Raw genomic sequence first — 22094 nt, forward strand, 5'->3', positions numbered from 1 at the left:
TTCTCACACATAGAGGCCCACAGGAAACTCTTGTACCGGTAGTACATGACCCCACACAGACTTCACCAGCTATACCACACGACACACTTGATGTGCTGGAGATGTAATTCAGCCCCGGGCACATTACTTCACCTGTGGTGGTCCTGTAGGGGCATTCAACCTCTCTGGACCACAGCAAGGTCAATCTTGGACACACTAGATATCCCAAAATTTGAACTGATGGCTTCAATCTGCCTATTGCTACTGCTCCCGAGGGGAATAAACCCCGGTCAAAAACAAATCATGGCGCTGGTCTTACTAGCATCAAGAAATCTCCTAGCACTTAATTGGAAATCCCAAGACTGCCCTTCTTTACACCAGTTGAAGGACCAAGTGGAGCAATTTCACACATATGAGAGAATAGCAATTACATCCTCGGTAAAAATACAACAATTCGATGCAACCTGGGGAAAATGGGTGAAAGAGTTTGGAGGGATAAAAGAAAGGGCACTGCCACGGGCAAACCCCGCCAGAAGCGATAACTAGGAGCAAGTCCTGAATTACCCCTGCCCCCCCACCATAACATTGACCCTGGATTAAGATACCAACCAAATGTCCATAGGTATCCCTCCCACTCCCCCCTCCCACCCACCCACAATTCCCTCCTTTCCTATTTCGGGCCCCCCTCCCAGGTTCTTGACCCCCAAAACAGGTTAATACCATCCAGACTTTTGAGAAGAAGGTAGGAGCAAGGTGACACCTAAAGCTTTATCTAGCTATTGGCAATTTACTGTTAAGGGTAACGATGATACATATGTTCAACGCACACTTGTACTATGCTATGTCGTAACCATTCATGTCAGGATGGAACAAATGCTCAACATGTATTTATATTGTGCTGCTGCATAACCATTAATGTCACGTTGGATGTAACTTATGCCTGACTAACCCTCCCACCTTCTCTTCTGTACCCCGAACCATTTTGACTAAAACAATAAAACAGAAATTTGAAAAAATATATATATACTGCATTTTTGATAAAGCACATAAAACACAGGCTGTAGAGTCTTGCAGCTACTTTGGAAAGTAAAAGGAATGTTCTACAGGTAAGTGTAGTCATGGTAACGAATATCTCTACAATAGTAAAAACTACTGATAGAGCACAGCCTAAAGATTTTTTTTTATATTTAGCCTACATATACTGCAACAAAAATCTATGAACACAGGATTGTAAAAAAAGTTTAAAAGGAAACAGTCACTTCACTATTTTTAACATTTTGCTGCCTTATAGCTATACTTAAGACATGTGAGGTGTGAACAATAAAATCAAATGTAGAAATTCACACCTTTTTTATCCTGCAGCTGGCTTCCTCCATCTTATCTGCCTGTCAATAATTGTGATAAGTGTTGTCCTTTGTACGAGGCAGTCAGCCAAAAAAAAAGCATACAGCAAAGATGAGTTTGAAATATTTCCATTTCTCCTGTTCATTTGAAGTGTTGGCCTAACTTTGCCTTGCCTGAACCCACCAACATTAGCTTCCCATAAAGCAAGACATTGGTGGGTGGAGCAGGGTAAAATGGGGCTGGACAGTGATGCAAATTGCATCACTGTCCTGTGAATGCACGCTAGGCAGACTGAAAATTATGCGGGCCCGCTACATGAAGAGAGGACTGTGGAGTGAGTGCTGTTACAGTAGGGTAGTGAAGTGTGAGTTTCGGGGGACAGTCCCCTGAAATAGCGACTGTCCCACCAAAATCAAGACAGTTAGTAGGCCATTTCCTAATTTTTTTATATAAATTAAAAAAAAAGACCATCTCATTAAAAAAGGATAACACAAGATATACGTAATTTTCATCAATGGTGACATCAACGGCTTATGCAAAAAGGCCAGAGGACATAAATAAAAGTCTATGGCTGCATTTATATTTGAAAGTTTTAAGGAAACTTTGAGTGATTCATTCTCTGTAACATCTTTTTACCGACCTATTCATATTGTTTGCCCTCGTCCATAGGCCACACGAACACGTGTAATATCAAAATGTTGCGGAATATTTGCATTTAATTGGAACAAATGTTGAACTCACTTGCTATATGGACCAAATACTGAAAGACAATGTAAATACTTATTTTACAGAATTAATTTTGGCGTTCCTTCAGAAAGCTCACCTCATCCCTATTTTCGTGAGATCGGTTTTCTTCTTATTTTTTCCAGGGTACCTGTCATGCCTTAAACTACGTTTGCTTTTTTGAAAGAGCTTAAAATATAATCTGTACATTTTGTTAGCAGATTTGGAGGTCTTTCTCCTGCTTCTCCCATAGCTGTCATTTTGCTCTTCCTAGCAAAGCAACCACTAAGCATGTACTGTGATTGCTATATTAATTCTACTGGCAAGGAAGAATAGAAACGGAGGTAACGTTCTGATTCATCTTAGAAACTATGGAATGTAAACTATGGAATGAAACCTGGAATTCCTAGTCTCCTGGATCCCTTTAAATGTTAGTTGTTTGTTGCCACACCCATTCCTTTGCTATTTATCTTTTTTCCCCAGTCTGTTCCTGCTAGCAGTGGTCTCGTTCCCTCTGCTACTTTTGTTTGCAAGTTAGTACTGTGTGTGTTTTATTTTTGTTTATTTAGTTATGCATATCTAGGCCGTTAGGACCCACCATAATTTAAGTACTTTGGTGCAGTGGTGGGCTGCATACATCTTGGTCATTTATGTATGTCTAAATCTCCAATGTCTATGACATATATAGTACTTACTTATTTCTCCTCTTGTTTTGCCTTGTATTTCTTGTCTTGTTTTATTTTGTCTTGTATTCCCAGTTCATGTAAGTCCTGTCCTGTTCCTGTTTCCCTCATGTATTGTGTATATGTTCTGGGTTCTGCTTTCTGTCTTGTTCCAGTTCTGGGTTCTCCTAGTCTTGTCTTATCTTGTTTGGTGCCTATTCTAGTCTTACCTTATTTTTTAGTACTGGATACATATCTGCATAATTTTAAGCTCCTGGCATCTGCAAAAGCAACATCGGGGCTCTGGTATGTGGCCGCACAAATCCTGGTGCTCAACACCAGGGGGCGTGTGGTTACCCTGCACCAGGCCCTGATAGTCCTTTTCCATACTGTGACTCCAACCATCATCAGGCATACAGGGGTCCTGTTCTTTGGGCCGCCACCTGTGACACAGGAACACACATTTGTATTCCTGACACTATAATATTCCTTTGAGCAGGAACCAATACAGAACCGTGCACAACTGATACTTTCAGTCAGGGAGCATGGAACTCACAAATGAGACTGTGAAAGCAGGGCTACAGCTGCAGGGACCCAAAGAAACACAGGTAAGGTGTCAAACCATCCTTAAATGGCTTGACTACTTACTTAGGGACAGAGCCAGGGTACTCCTGGCACCACAACTACTATAAAATACAGATTAATGAACAGCACACACCATAAAATACAATTTAAAATTTTACAAGGCTACTTAAAATCACCTATCTTAGTAATATGAATATGGGGATTCAGTTGCACCATATGGTTATATCATATAAATGTTTTTTTTTTGTTTTCAATTAACCATATATAACTGTATAGATAATAAACCCCCTGCAGTCTCTTAGATGAATCAGAATATTACCATGCATTATGTTAAACAGCTATTTGGGAAGCTGCAGACATCCTGAATTCTAAGTAACTAAAGTTAATCTAGAAATGCATATCAGTCACTTGAAAACCATTCATGGAAGTATATTTGAATTCAATAAGAGCCAACTAGAAATACCGAAATGAATTGCTTCCAGTGTTGCAGCAATGAATATATTTGAAGAGCAATTTGTTACACAGGTCAAAGATCTGCATAAAAAGAATTTCATTTTAAGTGTCAATATTCACCATGGAAATTTAATATAGACGCAGAATAACCTCTTATACACAAGCAAAGATGCATTTCCTGATTGGGTATACAGCTTAAATGCCAAAGCATGATTCGCAACTGAGGGATCATCTTTTGAATTAAATTCCATTGGTTTGCTTGAGTGCTATATTAAGTGACATTTGCTGGAACTGGGTTTTAAATGTTCCATTAGTTAAGTGTTGGCTGAGCTGGTCGGAAGGCCACGATGATAAATAGTGGTATAAATGGTCTCCTTGGAAACAGAGTGAATATCCTGCAACACTCCAAAACACCAAATATAAGAAAACAATGTGTAGCATAAATACATCAGCGCAAAGTACATTACATTAAAAAAAAAGCACACACAAATGTGAATCTTGCTTTTTTTTTATTAGTCACTAATATTTCGGGAATCTTGGGATCTAGCTAAACTGTTTAATAGCCACTAGTTTAATGCAGTTTTAGCTTTCATGGAGTAAAATGCCAAAGAATGTCTTTAACGAGATAAATCTATATTTATGGGCATTATATTGATTTGATTTTTTTGTCTGTCCAGCATAGGTTTATGTAGACATCAGATATTAAAATTATTTTTATTACGTTAATTCTACAGAAATATATTGACTTAAACTCAAACATAGGTCCTTGGTTATAGATAATTTGACATACATATTATAAAAAATGCATTGACTTGACTTTTGTTTCTATTGTCTGACTTTTCATGAAAGTGGTATGGAAGCTGTTTCTTTTGTTAAAGTAAGAATTCATAGTTCTTACAGAGACACTTAGGAGTCCACTCACTACATTGGCAAAATTACAACCTTAGTTTCTAATGTATACATAAATGTGCTCTTATTTGTGTATATCAGTGGTAGTCAACCTTTTTCTACCTACCTCCCACTAATGCATCTTTCTTGATGGAAAAATGTATTTACCGCCCACCAGTTTTCGCGCAAGTTTAGAATATTTTTTAGAAAGGAGGGTGTTTTAAAAAAAATAAATGTACGTTATGTACGTTATTTCTACTTTATGCATGTTAATAATGTTTTCAACTTTATAAATTTTAATGAGAAAACTATAAAGTAAATAGAAATTATGTTTACTAGTGATTAATGAGATCCTTAAGGTTGATCCTGCGAGACTAAATATTTGATATCTGGTTTGATTTTCGTAAGGAACAAAGGTCTCCTCTTTCGGTGATATTCAGACGACTTCTCTGTTTGCTCATAATATGATTTCTCATCTGTGCGTCAGCTCTCCTCCTCTCCCTCCTCAATTCCCCTCCCCACCTTTTTTTCCTTTTTTCTAATTTTTAACCTTCCTTATAGCAATGTCCAGTAGGAAGGCTGAGCTAGGTAGCCCACTTACTATCACTTACTATAGCCCACTATTATTATTATTATTATTATGATATTTATAGAGCGCCGGCAAATTCCGCAGCGCTTTACAATGGGTGGACGAACAGACATGTAGTTGTAACCAGACAAGTTGGACACACAGGAACAGAGGGGTTGAAATGAAACAAAAAGGTAAGGATAGTATTAGACTAGTGACAGTTGCAGAAGAGGAATCAGTTGGGAGTTATTAACAGTTTAATTGATACGCTTTTATGAAGAAGTGGGTTTTTAACGATTTTTTGAAGGAGTGGAGACTGGGTGAGCATCTAACGGAAGAGGGAAGCGAGTTCCACAGGAACGGTGCAGCCCTCGAGAAATCTTGAAGGCGAGCATCAGAGGTGGGAGTACGGACAGAAGATAGACGTAAGTCTTCAGCAGATCGTAAGGGCCTAGACGGGACATACTTGTGTATAAGGGAGGATAGATAGGTGGGAGCAGCATTATGTAGAGATTTAAAAGCAAGAACCAGAATTTTTAATTGAGCCAATGTAGGGACTGACAGAAGGGTGAGGCATGAGAGGTGCGGGCGGCCAGGAAGATGAGCCTCGCCGCTGCATTTATTATGGACTGTAACGGCGCAAGTTGGGAACACGTAAGACCACTGAGAAGCGGATTACAGTAGTCAAGGCGAGAAAGGACAGTGGAATGGACCAACACCTTAGTCGCATCTGGCGTTAAGTAGGGGCGGATGCGCGCAATGTTTTTGAGATGGAAATGACAGGATTTGGCGATAGATTGAACATGAGGCTTGAAGGAGAGGTCGAAGTCAAAGAGAACACCTAGGCAGCGAGCCTGCGTAAGGGAGCTGATGGTAGCACCATTGGCTTGGAGGGAGACAACACTTGAGGGAGGAAAGACCAGAATTTCAGTTTTGGTCAAGTTTAGTTTAAGGAAGTGGGCAGCCATCGAGTTAGAAACAGCAGAGAGGCAGTCAGAGACACTAGTCAAGAGGGACGGGGAGAGATCAGGAGAGGACAGGTAGATTTGCGTGTCATCTGTATAGAAATGATATTGGAAGCCAAAGGAGCTAATGAGTTTACCAAGGGAGGCAGTATAGATGGAGAACAGTAGGGGACCAAGGACTGAACCTTGGGGGACACCAACAGAGAGGAGTTGGGGAGAAGAAGCAGAGCCAGAGAAAGAAACACTGAAAGAGCGCTGGGAGAGGTAGGAGGAGCACCAGGAGAGAGCAATATCTTGTAGACCGATATTGCTGAGGATGAGAAGAAGCTGTTGATGATCAACAGTGTCAAAAGCCGCAGACAGGTCAAGGAGAATTAGGATAGAGTAGTGACCACAATATTTTGCAGCGAGTAGATCATTGGATACTTTGGTCAGTGCCATTTCCACAGAGTGCTTAGCGCGGAAACCAGACTGAAGCGGGTCTAGCAGAGAGTTGGACTCGAGGAAGTCTGTCAATCTCGCATACACAATTCTTTCAAGGATCTTGGATGCAAAAGGCAGTAGCGAGATAGGACGATAGTTGGATGGGGAGTTAGGGTCAAGATTGGGCTTCTTTAGAATTGGGGTTACAGTTGCATGTTTGAAGGGCGATGGAAATATACCAGAGGAGAGAGAGAGAGATTGATAATTTTAGTGAGAGGTGGAGAAAGAGAAGAATACAGAGTATGGATGAATTGTTAAGGAATTGGATCTAGGGAGCAGGTGGTGGGGCGGGAGGACTGGAGACAAACAGAAACCTCTTCCAACGTAGTGGGTGCGAATGAACAAAGAACAGCAGAGGGAGTGAAGTATTGCAAGGGGGAGGAGAAAGATGAGAGATCTATTCTCTGATTGTAGAGATCTTGTCAGTGAAGTGAGTTGCAAAGTCTGAGGTGGTCAAGTTAGTAGGTGGAGGAGGAACAGCAGGGCAAAGAAGAGAGTTAAATGTGTGAAATAGTCATTTGGGTTCGCGGGAGAGTGTGGTTATGGTGGTATTGAAGTAATTAACTTTGCAGAGGAAAGAGCCAAGCTGTATGAGCTCAGCATAAATTTATAGTGGAGAAAGTCAGATGCACAGTGAGACTTCCTCCAACAGCTTTCAGCAGTTCTGGAGCATTTTTGGAGGTATCGAGTGAGCTTGGTGTGCCAGGGTTGTTGTTGGGGGGGCCTGCGGCGTTTAAATGTACAAGTTGCCATGATGTCTAGTTGAGAGGAGAGGGTGGAATTGTAGAAGGAGGTTGCAGAACTAGGACAGGTGAGGTTTGAGATAGGTAAAAGGAGACTATAACAGACAGGCACACATACATACATACAGACACACACACAAGACACACATACACACATACAGACACATACACAAGACACACATACATACAAAGACACATATATACAAACAGACAGACATACCTACATACAGACAGGCACACATACACACATACAGACACACACACACACAGGGGCGGACTGAGAACCCTCAGGGCCCACGGGCAAAATAAATCAAGGGCCCCCTTACAGGCCCCACCCATGCTCCGTAGCAAGCCCCACCCTTGTCCCGCCTCCAGCCACACCCTACACAATCTTTAGACACAAGGAACAAAAATGCAATAATCCCCTCAAGGCCCCAGTAGAGACTACAATTGAGGGCTAATGGGCCATGGAGGGGGGGTCTTTCTAGCAGAGGCTATCTCAGTGTTATTTAGAGAGTGTTAGAAAGAATCTACTCGAGCCCCATTAGAGACTACAATGGAGTCTAATGGGGGCCTGGAGGGGGGTCTCTCCAACACTCTGGTTCCTATTTACAATATAGCAACACAACATAGCTTGCTGATACCTAGGCCAAGTTGGCTCCTCCTACCTTAATTACCGTTGCTGGAAGGCTGTGGGCTTGCTGGCTGCGGCTGGCAGGCTGTGGCTTCCCGGCAGGCTGTGGGCTTGCTGGCTACTGCTGGCAGGCTGTGGGCTTGCTGGCTACTGCCGGCAGGCTGTGGGCTTGCTGGCTGTAAGCCTGTGGCTTGTTGTAAGTCTGTGGGCTGGCTACTGGCCTGTGGCTGGCTGCTGGCCTGGCTGGCCTGTGGGCTGGCTAACTGGTGGCTTGGTTGGCTTGTGGGCTGGCTGGCTGGCTACGGGGGCACTTGTAGATTATTTAAAGAAATAATCCATGCACAATAACCACTGCTGCTCTGTGTAGTGGTTATGGTGCCAGGAGGGCCAGGACCCCCTCCCAGAGTAAGTAGTCAAACCGTTTAAGAACAGTTTGAAAACTTACCTGGGGTCTGCTGGGATATGGGGCTGTAGTAGGGTATAGGAGCAGTGGTGCAATGTGTGAGGGGTGCAGTGTGTGTGAAAGGTTCAGTGTGTGTGTGTGTGTGAACATATAGGGTGTGTGTGGCAATGTTAGTATGGGGGTCTGTGTATGGGGGTCTGTGTATGTGTGAGGCAATGTGTGTAAATGTGTAGGGTGTGTGTGGGGACAGTGTGTGTGTATGGGGGGCAGTGAGTGAATGTGTATGGTGTGTGTGTGGGGGGGCAGTGTTTGTATGGGGCTAGAGTTCACTCTCACTACTACGACCACCAGGAATCCCTGGTGGTCGCAGTGTTGAGAGTGAACTCTAGCCCGTAGCTCCAGGGCTAGAGTTCACTCTTGCGAGAGCCGGAGCGTTGCCGTGGTAACTGCGGCAACGCTCTGTGCTTGCGTGAGAAGGACCCAGAGAAGCTGCAGGCTAAGCTCCCGGGTCCTCTCTTCTTCCCTCCCTGCCAGCTGCCCGCACGGTGCCTGCAGACCGGGGAGAGAGATCGGCTGGGGCGATCCACCAATTATATATACAGCCCTACTGTGTGCCTTTTTGTCTCCCCCAGTCCCTCTGTATGTTTCTTTCTCCCCCTCACTGCTCCTCTGTGTCCATGTCTCCCCTCTCCTTCCCAGTCTCTCTTCCCCCTCTGCCTCTTTCTCCCCCTCCCCTTGTGGGTCTCTCTCCTTTCTCCCTGTGTCTCTCGTCCCCTCTGTCTCTTTCTCCCCCCTTTCCCTGTGTCTCTCTCTACCCCACATCTCTAGTCCCCTCTGTCTCTTTCTCCTCCCTTTCCCTGTGTCTCTCTCTACCCCACATCTCTCGTCCCCTCTGTCTCTTTCTCCCCCCCTTTCCCTGTGTCTCTCTCTACCCCACATCTCTCATCCCCTCTCTCTTTCTCCCCCTTTCCCTGTGTCTCTCTCTACCCCACATCTCTCGTCCCCTCTGTCTCTTTCTCCCCCTTTCCCTGTGTCTCTCTCTACCCCACATCTCTCGTCCCCTGTCTCTTTCTCCCCCCTTTCCCTGTGTCTCTCTCTACCCCACATCTCTCGTCCCCTGTCTCTTTCTCCCCCCTTTCCCTGTGTCTCTCTCTACCCCACATCTCTCGTCCCCTGTCTCTTTCTCCCCCTTTCCCTGTGTCTCTCTCTACCCCACATATCTCTTCCCCTCTGTCTCTTTCTCCCCCCTTTCCCTGTGGCTCTCTCTACCCCACATCTCTCATCCCCTGTCTTTTTCTCCCCCCTTTCCCTGTGTCTCTCTCTACCCCACATCTCTCGTCCCCTGTCTCTTTCTCCCCCCTTTCCCTGTGTGTCTCTCCCTACCCCACATCTCTCTTCCCCTCTGTCTCTTTCTCCCCCCTCCACCATCTCTCTATTCCCCTTCTTTCTCCCCCTGTGTCTCACTCTCCCCCCCTATCTATTTCTCCCTCCTTTCCCTGTGTCACTCTCTCCCCCCCCCTCTGTCTCTTTCCTTCCCCTCCCCCTGTCTCTCTATTTTCCCACTGTCTGTTTCTTCCCCTGCCTCTATCTTTTCCCCCTCTCTGTTTTATTTTTCCCCCTCCCATTTACCAAGAGAAGACTGAAGGGGCCGGGTACATGCTGGAGCCGCCGGGCCGGGTGGCAGCCTCGCCGGTCCGGCGGCACTCCTGTCAGGCTGTCAGTAACGCTGAGGACGGAAGGAGGGGAGGAGCATGTCTCTCTCACATGCTCCTTTGCGGTTCCCACATCCTGTGCTGGGAATTGTGGGAACCGCAAAGGAGCATGTGAGAGAGACATGCTCCTCCCCTCCTTCCGTCCTCAGCGTTACTGACAGCCTGACAGGAGTGCCGCCGGACCGGCGAGGCTGCCACCTGGCCCGACGGCTCCAGCATGTACCCGGCCCCTTCAGTGTGCCACCGGACCGGCCACCCGGTGGCACTTACATGCACAGATGCCGAGGCCGCGGTGGGGCAATCCGGCCCTGCCGCCGGGCCCCCTGATGGCGGCTCTGGCGGCGGGCCCCCCTCCCAGCCGGGCCCTCGGACCATGTCCGAAGTGCCCGACTGGTCAGTCCGCCCCTGCACACACACAAGAAACGCACACATACAAACAAACAGGCCCACACACATACAGACACACACACAGACATGCACACATACATACAGACACACACATACAAAGACACACACATAAGACATACATACAAAGACACATACACACAAACATACAGACAGAGACAAGACACACATACATACAAAGACACATACATAAGACACACATACATACAAAGACACATACACACAACAGATACATACACAGACACATACACACAACAGATACATACAAAGATAAGACACACATACATACACACATATATACAGGCAGACAGACACACACACAAGACATACATACAAAGACACACACATACATACATACAAAGACACATACATAAGACACACATACATACAAAGACACATACATACAGACAGACACACACAAGACATACATACAAACACGCACACATACATACAAAGTCACACACACACAAGATATACATACAGACAGACACACACACAAGACATACATACAAAGACATACACACAAACAAACACACTTTTAGTCACCCTCCTGTTTCCTACCTTTTAGGAGGGCGACATTCCCTGGGGTCGAGTGGTGGCTCAGGTGGATGGGAGTCAGAGTTCCCACTCTGACTCCCTCTGCCTCCTCCTGTGTGGTCTATATGTTAGCTGGGAGGAGTGACGTGCAGTCACTTCCTCCCAGCTCTGTGTGGTCGCGCTGTTAAAGCGCCCAGCGCTGACCGGGCCCCCTTACAATCCATAACTATCAGGTGGCCCTGACAGCATGGGCCACCCAATGAAGTCCTTGGATGGCAGCCCCGGCGGTTTGCTGCGCGGGCCGGGCCACAAATGGTGATGTGGGGTACCCGGTCGCAGGGGTACTGCTGGCTCGCACCCGCCCGCCCAATCTCTCAAAATGAGGAAATCCCTACTGCCCACCTGGAATCCTGAAACGCCCACTAGTGGGCGGTAGGGACCAGGTTGACGACCCATGGTGTATATGAACACGAGTGTGAATGTGTTTTACTATGCTAAGTTTGCAAGTATCTTTGATTGTACATATATAAAGGTGTTTGTGTGTGTGCATCTTTGTATGAGGGTGATTATATACAAGTGTTTGTGTGCATTCAGAAAGTATTCAGACTCCTTTATATTCTTAACATTTGTTTTTATGTTGCAGACTAGTTGTTGCAGCATACAGTTTAAACATTTTTTTGCACCAATCCATGCTCAATACTCCAATAACAAAGCAAAAAAAAACACCTTAAATATCACATTGACATAAGTAATGCGATTCTTAACTTAGTAGTTAGTTGTAGCACCTATGGCAGCAATTGCGGCCTCATGTGTTTTTGGGTATGATGCAAAAAGCTTTGCCCACCTGGATTTGGGTAGTTTCTGCCATTCATTTATGCAGATCCTCTCAAGCTCTTTCACGTTGAATGGGATTCATTGTTTGGCAGTTATTTTTAGGTCTCTCTAGAAATGCTTAATTGGGTTCAAGTACGAGTGTGGTTGGGCTACTCAAAGACTTTCACAGAGCACTATCTTCGAGCCTTAGAGCTCTGGGAATGGTTGTCATTAACATTATATCTGTATTTTTCTGTGTTCAGCTTTCCCTCAACCCTGACCAGTCTCCCATTCCCTGCCACTGATAAACACCCCCAATGCATTGTTACCACCACCATGATTCATAATTGGGATGGTATTAGACAGGTGATGTGTGGTGAATGGTTTCCTTTAGACATGACACTTTTTAATGGGGCAAAACTCTAAATAATTCAATCTATGCTTCATTGGACTGGAAAATCATGTTTCTCACAGTTTAAGAGTTTTTATGTACTTTTTTGCAAATTCTAAGTGGGCTTTCATGTGTCCAGTGAGGACAGGCTTTCGTCTGGCCAGTCCCCATAAAGTCTACATAGGTGGAATGATGGTTGTTCTTACACAAGTTTCTCCCATACACACATGAGCTATGGAGCTCAGAGTGACCATTTGGTTCTTGGTCTCATCTCTTACCAAGGCCCTTTAGTAAGATTGCTCAGTTTGACTGGGTGGCCAGCTCTAGGAAGTGACCTGGTTGTTCCAAAAGTCTTCCATTTAAGATTGTGAAGGCTGATGTGGTCTTGGGAACCTTTAATGCACCTTCTCCTGATCTGTGCCTCAATACAATCCTGTCTCTGCAGACAGTTCTTTTGACCTCATGGCTTTATTTTTGCTGTGATGTGCTTTTACAGCTGTGAGAACTTATATAGACAAGTGTGTGCCTTTCCAGATCATGTCCAATCAGTTGAATGCCACAGGTGGACCCCAATCAAAGTGTAGAAACATATCAAAGATAATCCAGAGAAATAGGAGCTACATTTCAAGTGTCCAGCAAATGTTCTGAATTGTTATGGCAATGTGATATTTAAATTTTTCTTGTGCAATGTTTTAAAAAATCTGGGCTTTGCTCTTTGTTTTGGGGTCTTGAGCGTAGATTGATGTGAAAACAAATTATTTAAATAATTGAGAAAAAAGACTGTTACATATATGTGAATACATTAAGGGGTCTGAATGCTTACTCAAGGCACTGTATGTTTGAATAAATGCAGGGAAATCTAAAAGTGAGTGTTATATGTAATATGTATGCTTGACAGTATAAATGTTTGCATGAAAAGTATATATGATTTAGTGGATGATGACTAAGGACTTAAAGTAATGTGATTTATATACTTATCTAAGTATGTAAGATGTAAAGGAAAATATGTCATCCTTCAAATACATCTTCAAATTAACAGTGTTTTATGCTTTATTTTATTTTTTTATTATTTTATGCAGTGATCAGAGAAAAATATATAAAGCTGATGCATAGACTACTTGCTAATCTTCAATTGGTAGCTTTTGTGATTTGCAATTCATATATTATATCTCCACTACATAATTAACAAGGGTTCTACTGTGCAGTGATTTATCTTCCGCAAGGCAAACAAGGCACTTTGCTGGGGGTGGCAAAAAAGCCGCCCCCAAACGCCCAGGCAGATCCCTTGTTTGCCTCATGTCCTGGGGGGCTCAAGAGCTGGCCACTTTTGAGCCCCCCCGAGGCAGGCGGCAGGCAGTGGGCAGTGAGGGAGCATGCTCTCCTGAGCTCTTCCTGCTTAATGAAGCCAGGAGCCGGAATATGTCGCCACTCCAGCTCCCGGCATCACTAAGCGTTGCGCAAGGGAGATGAGCAGGAAAATCAGAGCTCCCTTGCCGCCTACTCAGCCTGTCCGCCCCCTGCCTGCCCGCACAGCTGCCCCACTGGACCGCAGGTAAGTAATCCACGCCAGCTCACCCAGGGAGGCTGGGTGGATTTAAATTTAAAAAAATAATAATTTGTGATGTGTTGGTGGAAATGTGTGTGTGTGCCTGTGAGTGAATGTGTGTGTGTGTCTGTGAATGAATGTTTGTGTATGTGTATGTGTCTGTAAGTGTGTCTGTAAGTGTGTGTGTCTAAGTGAATGTGTGTGTGTGTGTGTCTGTAAGTGTGTGTCTAAGTGAATGTGTGTGTGTCTGTAAGTGTGTGTGTCTAAGTAAATGCGTGCGTGTGTGTGTGTCTGTGAGTGAATGTGTGTGTGTGTCTGTCAGTGAATGTGTGTGTGTCTGTCAGTGAATGTGTGTGTGTTGGTCAGTGAATGTGTGTGTCTGTCAGTGCGTGCGTCTGTCAGTGCATGCGTCTGTTAGTGAAAGCGTGCATCTTTGTGCGTCAGTGTCCCCCCGAGTAATAGTGTGTGTCTGTCTATCTGTCTGTCTATCAGTATGTCAAATCAGTGAGTGTGTGTGTATGTCATTGTTTGTCAGTGTATATGAGAGTGTGTGTCTGTCAATTAGTGTATGCATCCATCAGTGAGTGTGTGCGTCTGTCATTGAGTGTGTGCGTCTATCAGTGCGTGAGCATCTGTCAGTCAAAGTGCGACCTTGACAGGAAGGGGTGGGGGAAATTTAAATTAGGAAGGGGTGCCCGAGCACCGTCCTGCCTAGGGCAGCACACATCCTAAATACACCACTGCTACTGTGTCCATTGTTGGAGAGCTACAGGTTTCATCTGCTTGCAGTAGTCGTTTGTTTAGTTCTGTGTGAAATCAAGTTCATTGTAGTCTCATAACTAACATCTGAATGAATGAAACCCATGATATTTTGTTTGAAACACATCCAAACAATTTAAATTCCAGCAAATATGCAAGATCCCAGAAGTTAATAACCTATTAGTTAAAGGGACACTCCAGGCACCCAGACCACTTCTGCTCATTGGAGTGGTCTGGGTGCCAACTCCCACTACTCCTAACCCTGCAGGTGTAATTATTGCAGTTTTTTATAAACTGCAATAATTACCTTGCAGGGTTAACTCCACCTCTAGTGGCTGTCTACTACACAGTCACTAGAGGGAACTTCCTGCTTCATAGCACAGGAAACCTGTGCTAGAGCGTCGCTGGACGTCCTCACGCTGTGTGAGGACCTCCAGCGTCGCTCAAATCCCCATAGGAAAGCATTGAAATTCGTTTTCAATGCTTTCCTATGGGGAGCGCTAATGCGCATGCGCGGCATTAGGTCTCCTCGGCCGGTGGGAGGGATCAGTCTCGCCCACCGGCCGACGGAAGCACAGGGAGGAGCGTCGCAGAGGAGGAGACAGCGGCGAGGGACATCGCCGCTGCCTCAGGTAAGTCACTGAAGGGGTTTTCACCCCTTCAGTAACTGGGGATTGGTGGGTGGGAGGGAGAGGGACCCTCCAGTGCCAGGAAAACGGATCATTTTCCTGGCACTGGAGTTTCCCTTTAACTTACTGATTAGCACTTGATAACTTTGCCAACTCTGTCTTCATATTTTAGAAACCTCTCTGACTGAGCTAGTTACTTTATAATTAGAAAAACACATACCAAAACTGGAAATGTATTGTACTACTTATATATATATATATAGGCAAGACTTTCTTTTTTGTCTCCATTACTGCCATCATTTTATGATCTGGCTTACAGACAACGCAAAGTATAGAGAACAACTGTGTCACTATATTGGGGAAAAAATAATTATTATGATATGCAGCAGACAATACATTTATATGTCTATTACCTCTGTATGGAAATATGTCCTTGAAAGATTACTTAAATCACAAAGATTGTCCATTTCTATTATATAAACAGTAAATATAATTAATGAGCTGCGGAAACCAGGCACAATCCCAACAATTTGACCAGCTCAACAACCTTCCAGTTTTAAAATTTAAAACCTCCCTTTACTCCAAAATAAAAGTACAATAAATATCCATCTCTACCTTTCTCCAAATCCCCACATACCCATGATATTTTTTTTTTTTCTGTTTAATCAACAGTCAAGAGATCCTTGGAAATGCTCTAATATTTAACAACACTAAATCAAAATGTAACCTTAATATGCACAGCATGTGGTTAAGCAAACATTCCAAACTACTTTACGGTATATGCTGAACCAGCTATGCTCTTTCTTCTTCCTGACTTCATTCCACAATCCAGAGTAAGGGTTGAGGTTTTTCAATGTGGCTCTGGAGTGCTTTTCCTTTCCCTTGTTATGATCAGTGAAGCAAGCAATTTATTTGGGTTCATGAAGTTTAGTTATCGTTTGCCATACCATCTTGGAAGTTACTGATGGTATGCATTGTATAAACTGTCATTTGTACTCATCGGTATTGTTCAATAGGTCATTGGTTAAAAAGGCACAGTTTTCATGTATGCATTAGTTATGTCAAAACATCTGTGTGTGCTACTTCATTTAGACCAAGTCACATTGGTTGGTTTAATCCCTTAAAGCACTTCATTGATTTACCAAACTGTGCTTCCAATGTGTTAAACCATTTAACTTAACAAATGGGAAGATAACAAACATACTGTAGAAGGCTTGAAGGGACACTGTAGGCAAAGTTGGCCTAAGGGGTGTGTGAGCTGTGCAGTAGCACAGGGTGCCACTGCAGGAGGGGACGCCATGCGACCGACACAGCTTGCACATCCCCTGGGCGACTGCTTTGAGGGGTGCACAGAGGGTGCACTCCTTATATTGCTGCCCCTGCCTGTATTATTCAATAAATGCAAGGTATTATAAAAGTGAGTGTTATATGTATGTTTGACAATATAAATACAAAGAAACAAGTCCTGTGCTCAAACTCCCATTACTCCTGGGCTGTAGAAATGACCATAGAACACATCAGCCAAAATACAAATACATATAGTAAAAACCAAAGAAAAAAAGCCCCTCATCTACTGACATATTGCCCCTGCCCCTATCTACTCCTACAGTGCCCCTGCCCCTCATCTATATCTACAGTGCCCCTGCTCCCCATCTACTCCTACTTTGCCCCTGCCCCATCTACTGCCACAGTGCCCCTGACCCCATCTACTCCTAAATCCCCTATACAAACACTACACAATATACATGGATGAAGAATATGATCAGGGAGTGGGCTGCAAAGATTTTTTGCACAGAGCGCCTAAAGGACCAAGGCAGGCCCCGACTATAGGCATTCAGACCACTTAGGCTCATTGAAGTGGTCTGGGTGCAGTGGCCCTGGGGGGTCATGATGCTGGGAGCACACTTTAAACATGTGACTATGGCATGAAACATGATCTTACCTCACATTCCTTTCAAGTTCTTCCATCACAGTCAGTAGGCATGAGTGGCTGGGGCATCAGTGCTCTTCTGGTCAAGCTTCTCCTGTAACAAAAAAATAAAAGCTACATTGTGATAATAAGTACATATATAATAAAATATTAGCAAAAAAAATGTTTCAGTGCACATATTATAAAGCAGGTTCTCCCCATAAATCATGTATTAAATTATTGCTAATGCTTCTACCGCAACCAATTGTTTATAGGGTTAACTAACACAAAAAATTAATATTTTTTTCAAGTTACCATTCTTGATATAGATACTAAATAGCTAATTGTGGGAAACTGAATAATCAAGTACATCCCCTGCAAAATCATCAGCATCTTTTATTTATGTATTTATTATGTTATTTCAAAAAATTAATAAGTACACGGTGCATATATTAATTCAATATAAAGTGTAGGTATATAATAAATGTATTAAAAAAAATAATCTGATTTTGCATTTTATGCCTAATGATGAATGTGCATATTTTTATTCAGCTGATTGACCCAGCTGCATGGTAAATATAGCTCTATAAGATGTGATTTAGGTCTCAATTTCATATTTTGGATACACTTTTCAAATTGTTTAGTATGTTTTGGACAAATGTTTAAAAAAAATAATACAATATCAAAAAAATATATCGCATCTAAAATGAGCAATTTACCAAAAAATTCAGTAAAACTCAGGTTTTACTGAATTATTTTAAAAGTTTGTCAAAAAATATTGAATCACGGCCTTAGTGTTTTATTCAAACCTTTAGACTGCACATTTCTTGTTGAAATTCTGATGCCTCTTTTAAAAGGCATCAAATTCAACCTTTAACACGTCTCTTTTTATGCTGTATGAGACAGAATAAAAACAGGTTTAGGCAACTTTTATTTGTATCTCAAAAAAGAAAAACAACTATTATTGATATACAAACAGCAATTCAATGTCACCCTGGAATAAAAGGTTATTTTTTAATGTCTATATTAACTATTGTAACTTTGAAAATACTCATTAAAAATACAGACTTTTGTAATGCTGAAGCTATTGCAGCTGAAATATTTGTGTCTCAAGTCGCAAAGGAATTTAAAGAATGGATTCCAGAGAGCCGTGAGCAGGGTTTCATTATGCATGTCGTCATCATCATACCTAAAATCCTTCAGTTTTGTTTATTAATTTTGTATTTGGTCTCTTCAATTTGTAATTTAACTTTATCTTGAAACACTAAAAGGGGACTTGTATTACCGCCATAAGATCATTTCTAATTAAGGATAAGAGAACTTAGGGGAAAAAAAAATCACTTACCTTTCCATTCTAATTTTAGCATTCCCCATTAACAGAAGTTCCTTGCTTTCCTGTTTGAAATTAAAGTGCTATAATACATCTTTAAACCATTCTATTTTTTATTTAAGTAACGTTTAAGTTGAATCATATAGTGTGAAGGAATTCCCCTGTTTGGCGTTGGGGTGACAGTTTGTATTCCCTTGTTTCATGTTGGCAGTTGACTTCTTGAGCCTGATTTTTTTTTAAAAATTGTCAGTTGACTCCCTGTACTGTGCTTCGTCTGGTTACTGGGGGATTTGGGGATTTTTACCTGATATACCAGCGGAGATACGTATGCTGTTTGGGAGTTCGTGTGTCTTACTGAGGGAATTATCCAGGGACACTATTGAAATTACATGGGGATTCGTCTACCATAACTACCGAACGGAGGGCTATGTTCACTAGGCTCTGGTGGTTCGGGAGGAAACTACCGATCAAGGTTTAAATACACTTGGTTTCCTTACAACTTGTCAATAAATCTTCATTTCAACTTTGTACCCTTCTTCTGTCTACGTATGCTGTTTGGGAGTTTGTGTGTCTTACTGAGGGAATTATACAGGGACACTATTGAAATTACATGGGGATTCGTCTACCATTACTACCGAACGGAGGGCTATGTTCACTAGGCTCTGGTGGTCCGGGAGGAAACTGCCGATTGAGGTTTAAATACACTTGGTTTCCTTACAACTGGTGGCAAGCGGCGGGATTCGAATCCCAAACGGACGTTTTAAATAAGCAAAGGAATGAATGGCTCAGCAGTACCGACAGCTTAAGAGAGCCACGCTTAAGGATTTATTGGAAGCTCGAGGCGTAATAGCAAGCAACAAAACAAAAGCCACGTTAATTGCAGAGCTGTTACAGAGCGACAGATCCAGCACTACAGAAATGGAGCGTGAGGATGAAACTGAAATGCAGAAAGACATCAGATGGATGCTCAGTTTATTGGGACCTAACCCAGCAACAGAAGCGGTTCTGCAGGTCATGGCGCAAGCCAGGCAATCGCAGAAGGAGCGAGATGACCGTGACAGTCTGCTACAGGGGGATCTGCTGCACTCCCCGGGAAGTACAAATGACCTACCAAAGAAGGTAAATTATGCTGCATTTAAAACCTTTAATAACAATGAAATGGAGATTGATAGTTATCTGCAGGATTTTGAAAGGCAATGTGCACTGGAGGGATTAGACTCCACCAAATGGGCCGCAGTACTGAGCAGCAAGTTATCAGGCAGAGCAGCAGAAGCGGCACGAGCAGTACCTGATGAGGACATTCACAATTATGGGAAAATAAAAGACATTTTGTTGGCTAGATATGCAGTTACCCCTGAGGCATACAGGAAGAAATTCAGGGAACTGAGGAAAACAGGGAAGGATACCCATACTGAATGGGCATTCCGGCTACTCAGGGAAGCCCGAAATTGGATGAAGGGCTGCCAAGCAACCACTCTGGAGGATGCTTTACAACTCATCCTATTAGAACAATTTTTTAACCATACAGCAGAGGACATTAAGGACTGGGTAAAAGACAGGAAGCCTAAATCTGTGGAGGAGGCTGCAAGACTAGCAGATGAATACCAGGACAACCGGAGGCGAGAACAAGGGGTGAGCCGACCTGCGTTTAGGCAGCCGTATTCAGCCCCAACCACGGCTGCACCACCCAGAGGCCCCCTGAGTAATCCGCCGCCAGCTCAACAGCAGCACCACGGCAACCTGCAGTGTGTCACTACTGCAAACAGCTGGGACACTACAAAAAACAGTGCCCACGTTTAAACCGGGGAAGCTGGGAGAGGCCGCCACCACAGTCCCAACCCAGGGCCGCTACTCATTGTGTACAGCAGGAGAGTACACCAGTGTTCCCTACCCACGAGGAACAATGGAGTGTGTTGCACGAAGTTAACCCCGTGCAAGCAGGAGGCGATAACCGGGACCACCACCGTCAGTCGATTACAGTAGATGGGGTGGGGGCCCGCGCTTTAAGAGACTCTGGGGCCACGTTAACTGTGGTTCAACCCCACACTGTCAAGGCCCAAGCTCACACGGGCCGCACTGTGGCAGTAAGGGTAGCCGGGGGTGCCATTCACAAACTACCCACGGCTAAAGTCCTTGTGGATTGGCGCTCGGGATCTAAACAATTGGAGGTTGGCATTATGCAGGGACTACCAGCCGAAGTACTGTTGGGGAATGATGTGGGCTGTTTAATTTCCCAACTAGCCCGAGATCCTGCGTCCAAGCCAGACTGGAAGCACCGCCGCACTCTGAGGAGACCCAGGTAGGAGTTTAAATATCCCCTTTACCCGACCCCCCTTCCCCATTCTGGGATACTCCCCAGGGGTTTGAGCAGGAACAGAGGACGGACCCCACACTGGAAGGGTATAGAAAAGCAGTAGGGGCGACAACCCACACGAAAGGTTTGAGTGGCACAAGGGACTGTTGTATAGGGTGACAGATGGGGCAAGACACGGGACCGCCCAGGTTACTAAGAGACAGCTAGTAGTACCCCGCAAATTCCGGGCAGAGTTATTAAGACTCAGCCACGATATTCCCTTAGCCGGACATTTAGGGGTGAAGAAAACTAGAGACCGACTGACCCAAACCTTCTTCTGGCCCAGGGTCACTCAAGACCTTAAATACTACTGCAGGACCTGTGACGTTTGCCATAAAAAAAGGGAAACGGGGTGACCACCAGAAAGCGAAGCTCCACCCGCTACCCATCATAGAGGAGCCATTTTACCGGGTAGCGGTGGATTTAATAGGACCCCTCAGTCGACCCAGTCAGTCGGGTAAAAAGTTTATACTCACCGTAGTGGACTATGCCACTCGGTACCCCGAAGACGTGGCTCTCCCCAATATAGAGGCCGAAACCGTAGCCGAGGCCCTGGTCAAAATATTTTCCCGGGTAGGTTTTCCCCAGGAGATCCTATCCGACAGAGGGACTCAATTCACAGCTCTCCTGACACAACAGCTGTGGTAGAGCTGTGGAGTGAAAGCCCTATTTAGCACTCCATATCACCCTCAGACCAATGGTCTCTGTGAACGTTTTAATGGCACGCTCAAGCAAATGCTAAAAACGTTCGCAGAGTCCTGCAAGAACTGGGAGAAGTATCATCCCCATCTTCTGTTTGCCTATCGTGAGTTGCCACAGGCATCCACGGGGTTCTCCCCCTTTGAACTCCTGTTCAGGAAAAAAGTTCGGGGCCACCTGGATCTCGTACGGGAGCACTGGGAGGGCAACACAGATAATGGGGGGATCCCTATCGTACAGTACGTACTGGAGTTCCGCGACCGGCTGCGGACTCTCACCGAATCAGTTCGGGAGAATCTGCAGGCGGCTCAGGACTGTCAAAAGAAGTGCTACGACAGGGGTGCCCGAGACAGAGTCTTAGACTTAGGCCAAAAGGTGCTAGCCCTGAGACCCGCCAAGAAGGATAAGCTCCAGGCAGCATGGCAGGGACCTTTTAAGGTGGTGGAGCGAATAAGCGGTACCACCTACATTGTAAGTAAATGTTTGGATGAAAGACTGACCACTACGAGCGAACGGAAGATGTCGGCGCCGTATGCGCCCCCTCTTCTGAAGATAGTGAGGGGCTCCCCCTCCCCGATCTG

General features: G+C 44.3%; 1 protein-coding gene across 1 annotated transcript in view; it reads right to left on the reverse strand.

The window, feature by feature from the left end:
• HTR4 (5-hydroxytryptamine receptor 4) overlaps window positions 1–22094 on the reverse strand; it is a 495782-nt gene that overhangs the window by 250733 nt on the left and 222955 nt on the right. The window contains exon 2 of the mRNA XM_063445224.1: window positions 17165–17246. Within this exon, the coding sequence (XP_063301294.1) occupies window positions 17165–17190 (26 nt within the window). The 5' untranslated portion in view covers window positions 17191–17246. The remainder of the gene's footprint in view (window positions 1–17164; window positions 17247–22094) is intronic.

This window comes from Pelobates fuscus, chromosome 3 (genome assembly GCF_036172605.1).
Source record: "Pelobates fuscus isolate aPelFus1 chromosome 3, aPelFus1.pri, whole genome shotgun sequence".
NCBI classification, from domain to species: domain Eukaryota; kingdom Metazoa; phylum Chordata; class Amphibia; order Anura; family Pelobatidae; genus Pelobates; species Pelobates fuscus.